The sequence below is a fragment of the Taudactylus pleione genome, unplaced genomic scaffold (assembly GCF_031769625.1).
Source record: "Taudactylus pleione unplaced genomic scaffold, aTauple2 ptg000655l, whole genome shotgun sequence".
Classification (NCBI taxonomy): domain Eukaryota; kingdom Metazoa; phylum Chordata; class Amphibia; order Anura; family Myobatrachidae; genus Taudactylus; species Taudactylus pleione.
The window spans coordinates 41,887-59,355 of NW_028285057.1; the positions used below are offsets into that span (position 1 = coordinate 41,887).

The 17,469-nt window shown below is 45.6% G+C and overlaps 1 protein-coding gene across 3 annotated transcripts in view; it reads left to right on the forward strand.

The window, feature by feature from the left end:
* Window positions 1-17,469, forward strand: part of PNKP (polynucleotide kinase 3'-phosphatase) — a 41,583-nt gene that overhangs the window by 18,788 nt on the left and 5,326 nt on the right. For all 3 annotated transcript variants that reach the window (XM_088455416.1, XM_088455418.1, XM_088455417.1), the window contains exons 6-14: window positions 5,471-5,528; window positions 5,856-5,963; window positions 7,999-8,070; window positions 10,224-10,272; window positions 12,065-12,135; window positions 12,216-12,308; window positions 13,104-13,200; window positions 15,780-15,841; window positions 16,935-17,044. In XM_088455416.1, the coding sequence (XP_088311542.1) occupies window positions 5,471-5,528; window positions 5,856-5,963; window positions 7,999-8,070; window positions 10,224-10,272; window positions 12,065-12,135; window positions 12,216-12,308; window positions 13,104-13,200; window positions 15,780-15,841; window positions 16,935-17,044 (720 nt within the window). The remainder of the gene's footprint in view (window positions 1-5,470; window positions 5,529-5,855; window positions 5,964-7,998; window positions 8,071-10,223; window positions 10,273-12,064; window positions 12,136-12,215; window positions 12,309-13,103; window positions 13,201-15,779; window positions 15,842-16,934; window positions 17,045-17,469) is intronic.

Below are 17,469 nucleotides of genomic sequence, written 5' to 3' on the forward strand. Positions count from 1 at the left end.
ACCTCGCATAGGAGATGGTGAGTATGTTTTTTTTCACAGGTCCCCTATGGATACTTTACCGGACAAGTGGACCGATGCTACAGGGTTACATAGGTGAGTATGTGTACATGTGTGTGTGTGTGTGTGTGTGTATGTATGTTTAATAAACTTATACTGTCACGGTGTGTGTGTCCTGTGTTTTTTTTAAACATTTTTTTACAGGTGAACTACAGGTACTAGTGGGCCCTTAATGCCCTGCATGCTGGTACTTGTGGTTCTCCAAGTACCAGCATGCGGGGCAGGCTTGCTGGGACTTGCAGTTCTACTTGTAAAGACAATGTTTGATATTCTTTATTTACACCACACCACACAATCAACCCGCCACCCACCGCCACCAGGGGTGGCGGGGATAGCCCCGGGCTATCAGCCTGGGCCTGGGGTGCCCTGGAGAGGGTGACCCCTTTATTGGGGGGGTCCCCAGCTCTCCAGGGATCCCCGGCCTGGGCTGACTAGCGGTCAGGGCTGATGCTGCGGCTGGGGGGCCCGGTGAAAGGGCTCCCCTGGCTGTGGCATCAGCCCCCCGCTAGAAAAAGTCCAGTGCTGGTTCTGGAACATACAGGGGAACCCTACTCATTTTTTTCCCCTGTATTTCCAGAACCAGGACCGGATCAGAGCCCAGAGCTGGTTGCGCAGAATACGGGGGACCCCTACGTCGTTTGTCCCCCGTATTTTGGCAACCAGCTCTGGTTCTGACTAGCCCGGTGCTGGTTGTGTTTAAGTACAGGGGACCCCTATGTCGTTTGTCCCCTGTATTTAAGCACACCCAGCACTGGGTCACTAATGCCCGGGGCTGGTTGCTCTTTTTTTGGGGGGGAGGACGCCATTTTTTTCTCTTTTTACACAGGTTTTTTTTTTTTTTATTTACCACAGCAGCACAGACGGGTCTCACGGACCCGTTAGTGCTCTGTGTCAATGACACAGATGCAAGTAGCACGGATCTCCTGGTCCGTGCGTGCATCTGTGTCATTGAAATACACAGCAGCACAGACGGGTCTCACTGACCCATCTGTGCTCTGTGTCACTGTCAATCACACAGATGCATGTAGCACGGATCTCACGAGTCCGTGCTACATGCAAATGAGCACCATAATGCTGATTGGCTGAGAGCCGTGACAGACGGCTCTGTCAGCCAATCAGCACTTTGCCCATTAAAGGCAAAGGCATTTTTTTTTAAATGGCCGCTCGAGGCAAAACCTCGAGATCCGACAGCAGATCTCGAGGTTTTGCCTCGGGAGAGGGATCCGGGGCAGACAGGGAGATCCGAGCTTGGGCTCGGATCGCCCCGGATCCCCGAAGTTCGGGTGGGTTCGGTTCTCAGGGAACCGAACCCGCTCATCCCTAATTAATGTACAGTCTTTAAAAACACACGACTGATTGAATATATGGTAGTTCTAATACTTAAGTCAAGGCAAAATCACTAAATGTAATTAATTAACGGTATACTGGTGCTAGCTTGATTAAATTGCTTCCCCTCTTGTGAGGCAGGCGACTTGCTGTCTAAATGAATGGTAAATGGTATATACACTGTAGAAGGCAATAATATGACCGATTTGCGGAGCAGCCGCTGCAGAATGGTCCTATGTATGTTACTGTAACTTATTTATTAGTCAGTATATTTAGTTATGCTCATCAATGTATTATTGCTTGAGACTCTGTAGTCTACTTTGACCTGATTGCGCAGCTGGATCGTACCTTCTCTTCCTGTGTTCAGGAGGAATACACCTCTTTCTGACAGCTGCACCATGCCAACTTTTTTGGTTTGACTATAGCGCCAGTAGACGACTATTTTTACTCTCCATTCAGCAAGCCTAAGGCTCTGACAGTGATACCGACCTCCAAAGTGTTTTAAATAGTTTGGACCGTTCCAATCTGTCGCCAGCCTGACGTTGGGAGTCACATGACAGTGAGTACAACCCATCAGAGAAGCCACGTGCCCCCTCCTGTAGAGCAAAGTGAGACATAGGGTAAAGATTAAAGCAGAGTGCCCACTCTAATACCTCTTTTGCACCAACAACCCGGGTCCAACCTGGGTTTTTAGATATGGTTCCAACCCAGGTCAGATACTGGGTTGCGCCGTTTACACTGCATCATTACCCAGGTCCATCCTGGGTCCGACCCTGGTAGCTACAGTACCTGGGTTGGATTGCCAGGTCACTTGACCCGGGTTATTTTTCAGGGACCCTTTTACACTGAGCTGCAACCCGGGTAGACCCAGCAATAACCTGGGTTTTAGCTCTGGTATTAAAGGGGTATCAGATGCAGAGTGAGGCACCGGCTGTCACATAAGGACCAGCACCATCAGACATGATTAGAGAATGCTGGGCTCTGGTGGTGTATGGCACAGTGGATCTCAGATGGCAGCAGATCTAGTGTGGTGCAGCGCCCCCAAATGGATATAGTGCCACTTGCAAGCTGCACTTAGATACTACTATCAAACAGAAATAGAAGAAAAACAGGTGGCGCTTCAATTCCTATAAATAAATGTAATTATAATAAAATATACGTAGTGAATGCTCCCGGGAGTATATAATATATAAATACAATATCATACATTAAACACAATAATGCACACCGGACATAAAAATACATCTAAGACCGATTATATGCCATTACACTGTACAAATATATGGTTTCTTTTTAGAGACACTGTTGCCGTATGTAATTGTCTCAGTTTGAGAAACAGTGTTGCCAGATTGTACCTTAATGAACAGATAAATCTTAAGCTGGGCATACACTATACAATTTTCTGTGAGATATCTGTCCAATCTGGCTGGTTGGAATGAAAACCATGTTGATGTATGGGAGCCAATGACAGTCGATCATATGGTTTTAAACGCTGAAAAAAAGGGAAAAAAAATATTGTTTAAATTGGTTATATTTGTGTGTTTTAACCAATTTGTCTGAACGACTATTTTTGGCTATTTTCCAGTGTTAGTGAGCAAATGGACGATTGTCATTTGCTCCCATACATTACCAGGTTTTCATTCCAACCAGCCAGATTGGAGAGGGATCTGACAGATAATTGTATAGTGGATGCCCAGCTTCAGTCACAGCTCTCCGATATATTTTCCGTATATTCAATAGCAGCAATAAAATATGTGTACCGTGGGGTCTCTCAATGCAATCCTCGTCAGTCTCTACACGGTGATATGTACACTCCAGGTAGTAACAGTAATATATATAGTTACCGACAGGAAACTTGGATATGTCGTTAGCGGAGGGTGTCCTGAAGCGAGAGCCCACTGGGACCAATGATGCAGGCGCCTTTATGGCAGCCCCCGCCGGTGTTCCTGTGCGGCGTTGACACCTCCTGGTGTATGCGCTGCAGAGAACCAAGCTGCAATCAGCTGTCGGCGCAGGTAAAGTAACTGAGAGCGGCTGGCAAAATCTGTGTAACAGAGTCGGCTAGTGTGTCAGTCTGCTTAATATAATGTCCAGTGTATGCTGGGAATCCGTGACTTCACCACGTTTCTCTGCACCTGGCAGCTTTATCAAGAAGCTGAGTCTCGTGGTATACACTTTTTATTGCTGCTATTGAATATACGGAATATACAGTCAGGTGCATAAATATTGGGACATTGACAGAATTTTCATATTTTGTCCTCTATTCACCACCACAATGGCTTTGAAATGAAACAAACAAGATGGGATTTAACTGCAGACTTTCAGATTTAATTTGAGGGTAATTACATCCAAATCAGGTGAACGGTGTAGGAATTACAACGGTTTCTATATGTGCCTCCCACTTTTTAAGGGGCCAAAAGTAATGGGACAAACTAAACAATCCTAAATCTAACTTTCACTTTTTAATACTTTGTTGCAAATCCTTTGCAGGCAATTACAGCCTGAGGTCTGGAACGCATAGACATCACCAGACGCTGGGTTTCATCCCTGGTGATGCTCTGCCAGACCACTTAAAAAAACGAAAATAAAAAACCTAAGTGCTCTTCTGCAACACTTCTTCAATGTCGGGAAAAAACACCTGCTGCGGCTATTTAAATAGCTTTCAATTAAAGGCTAAAACGGGGGTACCCATAGTGATCCCCCATGTTTTTACAACTTTAGGGGGGTCTTGCAATTTTTTTAGGAAAAATTAGTAACTTTACGCAAATCCAACTTCGGAGGCTCCCGTTTTCGTTAATTTTATATTGAATACGGGGATAAGCGGGAGCGCGCCCGATACTTTAACGCAGGTAAAAACTCCGATATGAAACGTTAACTTCGACAGTGAAGTTAACGTTTCATATTGAATACCACTCTTGGCCCCTTAAAAAGTGGGAGGCACATATAGAAACCGTTGTAATTCCTACACCATTCACCTGATTTGGATGTAATTACCCTCAAATTAAATCTGAAAGTCTGCAGTTACATCACATCTTGTTTGTTTCATTCCAAAGCCATTGTGGTGGTGAATAGAGGCCAAAATATGAAAATTCTGTCAATGTCCCAATATTTCTGCACCTGACTGTATATCTGAGAGCTGTGACTAATGCTGCATACACACGCAGCGATTTGCAGGACGACTGAACGATAACGATATCTTATATCATTCAGTCGACCAAAATATCACCCAGTATCAGCCCCAAAACGATGAACGATAACGACCAATGCGCGCTCCCGTTTGTCATTGGTAGTTATCGTTCAACGCCCGAACCTCCCGTCCAACCTGACGATAATGTCAGGTTGAACTTGTTCGGGGATGAGGGAGGGAGCCCGGCACTGAACGATGTCGTTCTTGATTTTGTTCAGTGTCGTTAACGACACTGAACACGCCCCTGCCGGGGACACACGGAACGATGTCGTTCATGGAGCGAATTGTCCCGTGTGTATGCACCTTTAGACTGATCTGCTCATTAAGGTACAATCTGGCAACACTGGTTCTCAAATAGAGACTAGACAATTACATACGGCAACAGTGTCACTAAAAAGAAACCATATAATTTGCCCAGTGTAATGGAATATAATCTGTCGTAGATTTGTATGTCCGGTGTGCATTATTGTGTTTAATGTATGATATTGTATTTTTATATTATATACTCCCGGAAGCATTCACTACGTATATTTTATTATAATTACATTTGTTTATAGGAATTTTATGTTGTGTTTTTTGCACATATAGCAGCACCTGTGTTCTATGTCTGTGTGATTGTATTGTGGATTGACACTCCTCTTTTCAGGAAGGCAGCTGCTTGTAATGATGGGGATTAGATATCACTGCCCAGCGCCAGGATTATAATTCTTTATACATTTGCACTTCGATACTAATAGCCTGGCAGAAAAGAGGAACATTGTAAGAATAATATGACCGTGCATGTTTGTAATGAAGTACAATGTAAATGAACTTTGCTTTTTATTTCCTTAACACGCTACCTGCATCATCTTGCCTTTCACCTACTGTAGGTATGTAGTGATGTGCTTTTATATCTTGCAGAATCTTATATCCGGAAATTCCCAAAAAATTGAAAGCCCTTCTGGCGGACGGCTTTAAGGTCAGTTTTGTGATGGATTGAATGGAGCAGTGTCTGAGGGGTAATATAGAGAAGGATAAATAGAAGTGCTTAGAATTATACTGTACACTTCCCGAGAGAATGTGCTCTGTAGTACACTGAGACTGGCGGATCCATAGTATCTCCTCCTAGTAACAGTGGTCACAGCTAGACCACTTGGGTAACTACAGATGTTTGCATAGAGATGCATGGTCAGGTATAGGAACAAATAGCCTATTGAGACTGGTAGGCAGGTGCTGCCTGTAACTGGTATCTGTTATATGTGTCTCTCATCATTTCCCCTGATATGTCTTTCATGTCCTCTCTCAGGTGGTCTTTTTCACCAACCAGTTGGGAATTAGCCGCGGTAAACTACGGCCTGAAGTGTTCAAAGCCAAAGCAGAAGCGATTTTGGATCACCTGGGCATACCGGTCCAGGTCTGTGCGGTTCCTTATGCTTTATATAGACCATAGAAATATTGTCGTCCGTTTCACCTTGTGAACTAAGTAGCCACTTACTGATGGTGTAGTAAATACACACAGGACATAAGTCTCCCAACTAGCACATAAAAAAAGAATATGTAACCGTTTCTAAAAATCCATACTTTTAGGCTGAAAATAAATGCGACCTCTTCCCTGGCAATGCCACAGCCCCTAGCCCTGCTGAGCAGGTGGTCCCAGCACTGAGGAGAGGGGAACCAGGGTCCAAAGTCACAGGTGGGTAGAGGCACTTTCCAGTCTGCGTCAGTGAGGATGACCTGCACACTGCAGCACAGAGAGCTCATCCCAAATATATATAAATATATATATATATGTTTATATATATATATGTTTGATGGGACGTACACCTTGCATTCATTGGGGAGAGAAAGTTATAGCAACTCCAATACCTTAGTATATTTCATATGCAAAAAAAGACTTGCTCAGGGATAGAAATTGGGGCAATTAGTTTTATTTATAATATTACCTACAGCGCCACGGTGCGTGTAGACGGTGTTCTATGTAAGCTGTATGCACCGCAGGACGCCTGCTTGTAGTGTCCAAAGAAGGCTACGGATAGCACTACTGCAGCATTGCTGGCGGCAGGGTGCTGCGCCAGGCGGGATGTAGTTAGGTTACCGGCGGGTGATATCCTGCCTGCCGATATGGGGCTAAAGATAGGTGTTGAAATCCAGACGCCTATTATTAGCCCCACTACTAAATCCTGACACCTGCTTACTGAACGTAGGTAAGCCGGGTGTCTTAGCGTGTAGCTGCGCGGGGGAGGGTTAGCGTTAGGGACCACTGAGGGGACTTAGAGTTAGGCACCCCCCCGGGAGGGTTAGGGTAGGGAATGCGGGGGTTAGGAACCACTAGGGGGCGTTAGGGTTAGCACCCCCCCAGGAGGGTTAGGTTTAGGGTGCGGGGAGGTTAGGGTTAGGCACTAACGGGGGGAGGTTAGAGTTAGGCACTAAGGGGGAGGTTAGAGTTAGGCACCCCTAAGCGAGGGTTAGGGGGGGAGAGGGGAGGGTTAGGGTACTTACCTGATACTGTAAGGATTCCGACCCGTCGGGCTGCCTCTGTCGGTATTTGATCCGGTGGCATTGCATACCAATTCCGTGCCAGGTACCCTTCTAGCCAGAAACAAGGGCAATGGTACAGCGATGGTGGCCCTGTGTGGCGGTACCAGTCGCACACTCGTGACTACCTAGATTTCGGCACATGCACCAGCCCCATGCTATCCATCCAAAGCAGGCTACCCTTCCTGAACACGCCACTCAGAATCACACAGAGCTTTTTATTACAGGCCCATGCATTGTTACCGTCCAGTTGCTGCCCCCGAAATGCCCAATCTGACATAGAGACTTATCCGGCCGAGTGCAGTACAACACATAATAAGATAGGGATACACAGAAATGCGTACATTCACATCTGCACATGCGCTATAAGCTGAGACTCGCTGTCATCTATGCGCAGAGATCCGTCTGCCGTAGAATCATCCCCTGTATGTCCTTCACATGATCACACGGCTTCATCCTGGTACTTCAGTTACCTCCCTGGGTGCCTGACTGAGTTTACAGATTTGAGTGATCATCGGTAAACTGCGCATGCACCTAAGTCTCTCTGCGCATGCTTCAAGGTACATTACCGAGGTCGGGTGCAGCGACTTTTTACTCGCCGTGTGATTGTCCTTCAGGGAGCGTTAGGGGGAGTGATGGCACTGCTGTATGAGTGTAAGGGAAATTAGATTGTAAGCTCCAGTGGGTAAGAGGGCGATGTAACTGTATTATCTCCTTGCACAGCGCTGCGGAATATTAGGAGCTATATAAATACATGTTGATTTATATTCTTTTCTTAATGATGTTGTACTGAGAGAGAAATCCGTAGTCATACACAGGCCACCTGGTACTACTAAAACGCAGAGTCAGATGTTGATGTTGATTGGAATGTATTTAGTATGTTGCATAATAATATAAATACTATGGCATTACAGGTCTTTGTTGCGACGGGAATGGGCATCTACCGTAAACCTGCCACCGGGATGTGGGACTACCTGTGTGAAAAGGTGAGACTGACCGCCGAACAGTCCCAGCTAGTGTACAGCGAGTGCCGTAGCTATAAAACCTACAGGACCTCTTCATCATTATTTGCTTATGACAGATCAGAAAGTATATCCAGTTACTTTCCCAGATCGCCCGAAGTCGTGTAATACTTATAATTGACTACAGTTCCTGCAATAGATATACAGTATTTACCATTTTGCAAACTATGAGTTTCGGTATTGTCATGGTAACAGGCAGCTGACGCTTTAAAAGCATTGAATGATCAGAGATCCCTTCCTGCAGAAAGTACAGATTCATAAGAGAGTAGTCAGGCTTTGAGACCATGCTGCTCCTAAAATCGTAATACCTCTACAAGCGTTTGGATGCGTTCTACATAATTAAAGTTGCTCATTTATCCCATTGGGGGGCACTAGACACTGGGTCACAGAGTGGTGCAGGAGTGCGGGCACTTTACAGTTTTCATACAGCTGTAGGTCTTCCCCGTCTATACTGCAAGAGACGCGGGTAAGTTAACCGGCAATACAGAGGACATTAAGAGTCGCTGCTGGAAGGCAGGAGTTTTATTTATGTTCTAAACACAAGGATTGATGCAGCCATGACCCACATTTCCAACACTAATGGTGCGTACACACGTAGCGATAAAAATGAGCAAATTGAACGATTGCTAGATTGTTCATTTTTTGGTCCCTACCAACTCACCAACGACCAGCAATGCGCAGCCACGTATGGACGATAGCGATATCGGCCATGCATGCAGGCCAACTTGCTCGATAAACGAGCAGGTTACTATAGGGACCCACGATTGTTGATCGTGGGTCGCTATAGTCGTTGGGGAGTTGGTGGTGTTTTGAGTGATCGATATCGATCATCCAGCACACCAGAAGGGTGCAGGACTATCAGCCAGCGATATCGTTATTGCTGTCTGATCGCTACGTGTGTATGCACCATTAGGGGTAAATTTACTAAGATGGGAGTTCTATTTAAGATGTGATGTTGCCCATAGCAACCAATCAGATTCTACTTCTCATTTACCTAACACCTTCTAGAAGATAGTACCTGGAATCTGATTGGTTGCTATGGGCAACATCACTTCTTAATAGAACTCCCATCTTAGTAAATGTACCCCTTTGACTGTTTAGTATAGAAAACATCTACTTTCATGGCAACCCCCAAATAACTAAAATATTCCTATGTCTGATACATTCATATGCTTTGTTTTCTTTACTCGCACGACACAGGGTCTAGGTCCTATTAACCCATATTTTATGTAGAAAGAACATAATTTAATTTACTAAAATTACTTGTGTTTATATTGATTACATTTCAAATGGCACCCTCCCTTTACTGTTCAAACCCCCCCCCCCCCCCCCACAAATAGTCCCCAGACTCCTTCTATGAGGGAATGTAGTATCAGCATAATATTTATTTATTCTGTTTATAATGTGAGCTATTATACAGTGACTATAACACAGATTCACCCTATTTGGCATATTTCACAATCTAGTTTAAAAATGAAAAATAATTCTGGTTACTCTTACCATTGTATACTCTCCATGGGCCTCCATGTATATAACACACTCCGTTGTGGCTTTTGCTGTATGTTTTAGATCATCTTGTAATATGAATCTTATTCCATATCCTCAGGACCTATTTATCGGTAGTGCTAGTGGGGGCCAAAAAAATCATCATTCCCTAATGCGGCAATAAAGAATCACTTTTCATAGATATTTATCAATCTGCTCTTGCAGTGGGATAATAGGCTGCCGCAGCGAGAAGACGATAGTGTTGGGTTCAGACTCAGCATGTCTACTGCTCAAGTGCGGCCCTTAGTGTTACCTCTGATCAGGGCCAGCGTAGAACATAAAACAAAACTGTTGTGTTAGGGAGCTTGGCATTATAACGTCAGTGACCGATGATGGAATATACTGTATACATCTGTGTCCAGGAAATGATCTTATATAGGAGATGGGAGGCGTTACAATGGGTGTAATATACAGAGGGAGTTGTGCACTTTATTCATTCATAACCGAACCAAGGATCCCATGGCTGACTCACACTAATGGGAGTTCTGGGAAACTATTAAGTTACAAACCCTTGTCCTGTCCAATGACCGCATAATGACCACATAGAGTAAGCATGATTTTCTCTGTTTCAGGCTAATGATGGCATCAAAGTGCAGAAAGAAGACTGTGTGTATGTGGGAGGTAATGATCACTGCTGTGTTTCCATGCTTTCCTAGAGCTAATATATAAAATGCCAGTTCCAACTTTTCATGAAGAAAGGCCTATTCTGCAGACTAAACCGTACTTTCAGCCAAAAGGCATTTTCCATAATCCATTTGGATCAGGAACTTGATGTTCCGGCTATGCACCAGGATTGCCCATTGGATAAAGAGGGCTGTCTTCACTCTTTGGGAGTGATCAGGGCTCTTAGGATTTATGGCCACATGACTTAAGGGATGCGCCAGACGGACAATCTCCTTGTCCTTTATGATGAACATAATTGGGGCCAGCCTCTAAGCAGGCCGTTGCCCGGTTATTTACATCAGTCAGCCACCAGGATTACATTGGGTAGGCATGCCTGTTCCCGAAAAGGTAGTGGTGGGTGCTTCATGGGCAGCAAGGCATGGGGTTTCTAATAAGCAACTATGCTTGGCCATCACTGTCATTTACATTCATATTATATATATTTGACACCTCGGAGTCCATGGATTCCAATTTGGGGCATTAGGTGCTGCCTAGGAGCACTCCCACCCTTAGGGATGGCTTTGGGACATTCCAATCATTCCATAGTCCCCCAAGGATGACGAATAAAACGGAATTTTTCGCACTTATGTTAGATCTTTTTCTCCGATTTTATGGAGACACTGGAAGTCCCCCTTCATGCTCCTTTTTGTTCTGTTTGTTGGTAAAAAAAACTATTGTGAGGCAGCCAGTGATTTGAAAGAGCCCAGGCTCCTCAGACCACTCACTATACCCCATGTAATCTGTGAATAGACTATAATTTCAGGTACCAAAATCCCATTTTTACATTCTGAAATTAATGTAATGAAGTAGACAGAGCATTGCACCATGGTCTACTCTACAAATTCAACCATCCTCAATGGAAGCCCAGCAGCACAGAGTATATCAGGAGATGAGTGATGTGTTCATGAGGACAGGACTGTATGTTACAGGGGCAGTGACACGATGTGAGGAGGGGAATGGAGACAGCAGGAAGCCACAGACTGAGAGTTATATAGTGGAAGGAGCAGGGTCCCCAGCAGTGCAGAGTATATCAGGAGATGAGTGATGTGTTAGTGAGGACAGGACTGTATGTTACAGGGGCAGTGACACGATGTGAGGAGGGGAATGGAGGCAGCATGAAGCCACAGACTGAGAGTTATATACTGGAAGGAGCAGGGTCCCCAGCAGCACAGAGTATATCAGTAGATGAGTGATGTTGTGTTAGTGAGGACAGGGCTGTATGTTACAGGGGCAGTGACATGATGTGAGGAGGGGAATGGAGGCAGCAGGAAGTTACAGACAGAGTTATATAGTGGAAGGAGCAGGTTCCCCAGCAGCACAGAGTATATCAGGAGATGAGTGATGTGTTAGTGACGACAGGACTGTATGTTACTGGGTCAGTGACATGATGTGAGGAGGGGAATGGAGGCAGCAGGAACTTACAGACAGAGTTATATAGTGGAAGGAGCAGGTTCCCCAGCAGCACAGAGTATATCAGGAGATGATTGATGTGTTAGTGAGGACAGGGCTGTATGTTACAGGGGCAGTGACATGATGTGAGGAGGGGAATGGAGTCAGCAGGTTCCCCAGCAGCACGGATTAGTGATATGAAACTGCCATCACATTGGTGTAGGAATACTTTGTAGTCTGCTGCCAAGTTGTTTAATAGGTGGAGTTAACATTCAACCCCTCGCAGACAAACCCTTTAGTGAATTGTAATGCAACCACTTTCATGTGTTGGTCACCGTGTTATCACCTTTTATTCACACAGATGCTGCTGGGCGACCTGCAAACTGGGCTCCCGACCGCAAGAAGAAGGATTTTTCTTGCGGAGACCGCTTGGTAATAAATTGCACTGTTTTGCTTGAGTTGAGAGGTTCCAATAAATAGATGACAGCGCTAATTCCTGTATTGCTCCGCAGTTCTCCCTGAATCTAGGCATAAAGTTCTACACTCCAGAGGAGTATTTCCTCGGTTGGAAGACTGCTCCTTTTCAGCTCCCTACCTATGACCCAGTGAGTCTCAATGAAAATCAGACCTAGCTTATGTAATTTGGCTCTGGGGCTTCTGTTCCTTGCTGCGACTTTCACACGAGATCACGTTTCCTGGCTGAAGTGGTGTTATGCCATGGTGGGAGGGTTATAGGCATAATGCGTTGTAGCTTTGTGCACGTTTACTGGTCCCACAGTACAGAGGATGAGGGTCCCGGAGGTGGAAATCCCCCCAAACACACTAGGTTACTTGTATAAAATATTAAAGTGGAATCTTTTTTTTTATTTAAGCGACATGTGTGTGCATGTCTACATACAGCATGAGGATATAGAATATTTATAAAGCGCTTGCTATTAATACATCTGTATACCTAATGTCCTGCTATGACTGCACATTGGGGCTAATTCAGTGTTGGGGGCAAAGCAAAGTAACTGCCATACAAGGGGTGCAAATGTATTTATTTATCTGCATGCAGGGCAAATACCGACTGCCTTTGCTTGTAGCCCACAAATGATGGACAGCTTTATTTTTACACAACAATTTAGATGTGAGTTTGGACACACCCCTCCCAAATCTAACTCTCTCAGCACATCCTACATCTGCCCCACCCGCAGAGCAGCATGGCTTTGCCCGGGTGTAAACATGCCCTCTTCCCAACCACGGTATCAGCTGCTATACTGGGTTATATTTGATGCAGTTAAACACGACGCGTAGCTAGAGGCCTTTTCATAGATCTTCTGCTGCACAGGAGATGCAGATAACCTTTGTCAGTGTTTCTATAAATGTACTCACCTCCTTTATATCTGTTTGTTCAACAGAGGACTCTGGATCCCAGTGTTCCGCTCTACGAGCCGGCATCCTCCAGTCTAGTGTCCGCTTCCCCGGAGGTGGTAGTGGCTGTTGGCTTCCCAGGAGGTAATCCTTATTGCAGCACATCTAGCAATGCCAGCTTTCACATTCTTTGGCAGTGTCAGTATCAAGGGAGAAATATTGGGCCTCATTCACAACAAGTACTCAATGTATAGCTCAAAACGCTTTCATCGCACGTAAAGTACTGCTCGGTTTTGCCTCATATACAGTACCACTTAAATTAATGATGAGCCTGGCGTGACACCGGGACTGCTCAGGGACTGCTCCTTCACCTGATTTCAGTGGTCCTGCTCTATAAACTGAAATCCCCATTATGGCTCCACAGCACCTGGTGCACTGTGTGCCTACTCTATAATTTGCCAGGATCGTCCTGGCTCTGCCCATCTCTTCTCACCAGGGTGGTAACTTCCGCTCTTCTATAAATTCCATCTTACTCCATAAACCTAGACCCGCTCGCTAAGCCGTGATCGCTCACTGCCAAAAGGGGCCGTGTATGCAAATTCCGCGATCTCACTGTGTGGCTTAAGGACGCCATCTATGTCTTAGAATCTCAGAGAGCGACGGCAGTGAGCGCACGCAGGAGTATAAAGACGCCCACCTTCCTCTCTTAGCACACGTCATCTCCAGGAAGTGTCTGATTAAACGGTAACATCGAGAGCCATCGGAGCTATACGCAGCGCTTGAGGTAGCCCCTACCCCTCCGCAAGCGCTGCGATCAGTTCAGGCTAAACTACAACCAAGTGACGTGTACAATGACACTACTTTGCCTATTATGCACACCCAATAAACTCCATTTTGACGCTCAGACACGCCTGCGCTCGCACATCCACTCCCCCGTTCACAAGCACCTTCCCCTGTCACCACCCACAAATGGCGCAATCTGTCACTCAAAGTAGCGTCCAGTCTGTGTACTGCAAGCACGCGATTCCCGGCAGCAGTGACTGGTTCGCGCATGCGTACTTTGATGCATGCGCAGATGTGCGATAATCGCCCCTAGCGAGCGCAGCTTAGCGACCAGGTCTGAATCAGGCCCTATACTCCTTAGTGAACTAGGATTTTGGGCTGTGCATCGGCGATTTTGCACTTTAGAACTGAGGGCCTGATTCAAACCCGCTCACTCGCGGTGTGCGTTCGTAAGCGGCCCGATGTTCTGCGTACGCGCATGTGCAAGCTTCGTTCTGCGCGTGCGCGAACTACACACTGCGATCACATTCCTCTCACTGACCCAGCAAAGGAAGCCCAGGGTAATGAGTGACAGGAGAGGCCGTTTGTGGGTGGTTACAGGGGCAGGACACTAATAACGGGGGGTTGGAGATGCCCGGGTGTTTCAACGCCGTTTTAGAGGTGTACATAATTAACAGGCAGCGTCATAGTACACGTCACTTGTCATTTTTTTACACTGATTTCCTCGCAATGCTTGCGGTAGGGTAAAGCTACCTCAAGCGCTGCGTTAGCATCCGATGGTGCTCGATGTACCAATGTTTTAATACAGTTCCTGGAGATGACTTGTTGCTGGTGGGCGGCTCTGCCTGTGCGATTGGCCGTTCGCTAAGACATGGTGGGCGTGCTTATGCCTTGGCGAGCGATCACTTCCCGTGGCGTCACTTTGAAAAATTTGCATACGCATCCAGCGAGCGTACGCAGAGAGCGAACGGGTCTGAATCAGGCCCTGAGGCCTCTTGTTTCTATTCATTGAGTTATAGGTTGTACAGTATATAGTAGCAGTGCTCTAGCTTGTTCTTGTGTGTGCTCTGCATTTCATTAGCATTTAGTGGATGTTCCCCGATTTTGTCTATCTTCTACCATTGGTTAGGTACACCCTAAAAAAGGTGTACCTAACATTACCTGCAGGGGAAGATTCTCTACAGATGGAGATGCCCCAGGCAGGTCTCTGCGTACACGCTAGTGCCCACTGCTTCGTCTGGCCATGATGGGTTAGGAATTATTGGCGCAGATAGCCCACAGTAAAAGTTAGGCAGGACTTTGTACTTAAAAAAAAATAAAAAATCACCTTTTCCCTAATTTAAGAAAATAAAAAGCCCACAAAAGCAATCTTGGCTTTTCCGGGAATTGTCATTACCTCATTCACACACTAGAGAATTCTTTTCAATTTCCATTGTCAGTGATCAAACAGCATTAATAGTGCAGGACAGATTTAACTGTGTATGTACTTTAATGCAGCTCCACAAGCATTTGCAGTGCATTATATTAGTTGTACTCATCATCATTATTACTCCAGGGCTGACATCCTGCCACCAGACCTGCTTTGTGTCTCCTCTCAGTCTGCGATTACATTATACCGTCCTATTTCATGACATCATACAGTGTGTTATTAGGGCCTGGATGTTGCACAGGAGGTCTATGATGTAATGACATCTCATTCCGGGCTGTGAGACAGCTGTGAGGTGCGGGTTAAAGATGCCATAGTTCATAAAAATATTGTCAGGTTTATTTGAGATAGTAAATAGTTATTAAATCCCCTTTCACAGCTCATTTAGACCTTTGCATCTGGTATAGCATTTCAGATCTGTTCACGTTTTATTCATCTGATCAATGCAGCATTCGGTGTCCGTATTGAGGGTGGTAAGTCAGGAACACTTAACTGATTTATTGTGTGTTTGCAGCTGGAAAATCTACTTTTGTGAAGGAACATTTGGTGCCGAAAGGTTATGTGTTTGCCAACAGGGTGAGTAGATGGTAGGAAAGAAAATAGATTTCACCATGTGGTGAAATCTGGCATTAATTGAGCATTATCTTTATGACCGTATCTTTATAGTCTCGCAATGGGCATGATTTAGAGTTGTACGGTATTGTGCAGCCGCAGGGAATGGCAGGGAAGCGGCTGTACAGATACTGTAGAACTGATATGCTAATACAGCAGAAGGCGTCTGGTGTAAACAGGCCCCTTCTGATAGCATCGCAGGTCCGAGTACATAGGATCTTTTGCCAGACCGTCGGCAATTTGAGTAACTGAGGACGATTTAGACTTCCTGGCCTCAGCACTCCCAGAAAATGGTGGCGACACACACACGTTTTCCGAAACAGAGGCCGGCCCCATCTCCAAGCGGCTGTACGTATAAACGTTATAGATCCTGCACATGCGCCAATCTTCTAACATCAGAGTAGTGCGCAATCCATCGGATTTGTTTCCTTTTAATCAGGCTCTATGTAAACTTACACCTTGGACCTCATTCAGACCCGCTCGCAAGCGCTAAGCGCTTGCGAGCGGGTCGATGTTTAGGCCCTGCGCACGTGCAGCGGCCGCACTGTATGTGCGCAAGCCCCGGAGCGAGAGAGAAATTCTCTTGCTCCAGAGCTCACTACAAAAGGGACGGCTGTCAATGTTGATCGACAGCTCGACCCGTTTTGTAGGCGTGGCGGTGGGGTGGTTTCACAAACGGAAGGAACGCCTGCCGTTTTGTGGGCGGCCGCACTGACATCAGCAGTGATGTCAGTGGGGAGCTTCCTGCTCGATCAGAGCAGGATGCTCCCTGGGGCTTGCGACTGCCGAGACCCAACCTTAGGGTCTTGTCGCAAGCCCCGATGGTCGCGATGGTCTTGACCATCGTGACCATCAACCTGGTCGGTCGCACTTCAAAACCCAAGCGGCCGCCCTCATTCAGAGCGACCGCTCGCATTTTGCGAGCGCCTCTGAATGAGGGCCCTTGTCTCTTGTTTTCAGTGTGCCGCTAAACATCCATTATTTCATAGTAGTGGAAATCCGTGTTATAGACATCCAGGGATTTGTCTGTCACTCTAACATGTGACTTATGTTATAGGACACACTAGGAACATGGCAGAAGTGTGTGGCAGCCTGCGAAGAAGCTTTGCAGAGTGGCAAGAGCATTGTCATCGATAATACTAACCCTGATGTGGAGTCTCGCAGCCGGTGAGTGAGAACAGCGAAATGCGACAGTGTATATATATATATATATATATATATATATATATATATATATATATATATATATATATAGGATTTACCACCAGAGTGATCTGAGATGACTGTCCAGATTTGGGGGGAGTTGGGTGTTATTTCACTGCATGTAGCATAAAAGATTTTTTTTTCTATTAAAAACATCCCCCATCTCAACTTGGTATATTCCAATGTTGGGAGGTGGTAGATGATACACTCACCTGAATGACAATGTGTTTTGTCACCACAGTATGTACATAAAGAAGGACGACCTGATGTCATTTATTTTTATGTTGCTTATTTTGCAACTGTTATTCCCTTAATATTGGAGGAGCCATACATTACACCATTATGTAAAACGCGTCAGTGCTTCCCGGAGCAGAATAAAAATGAGATTG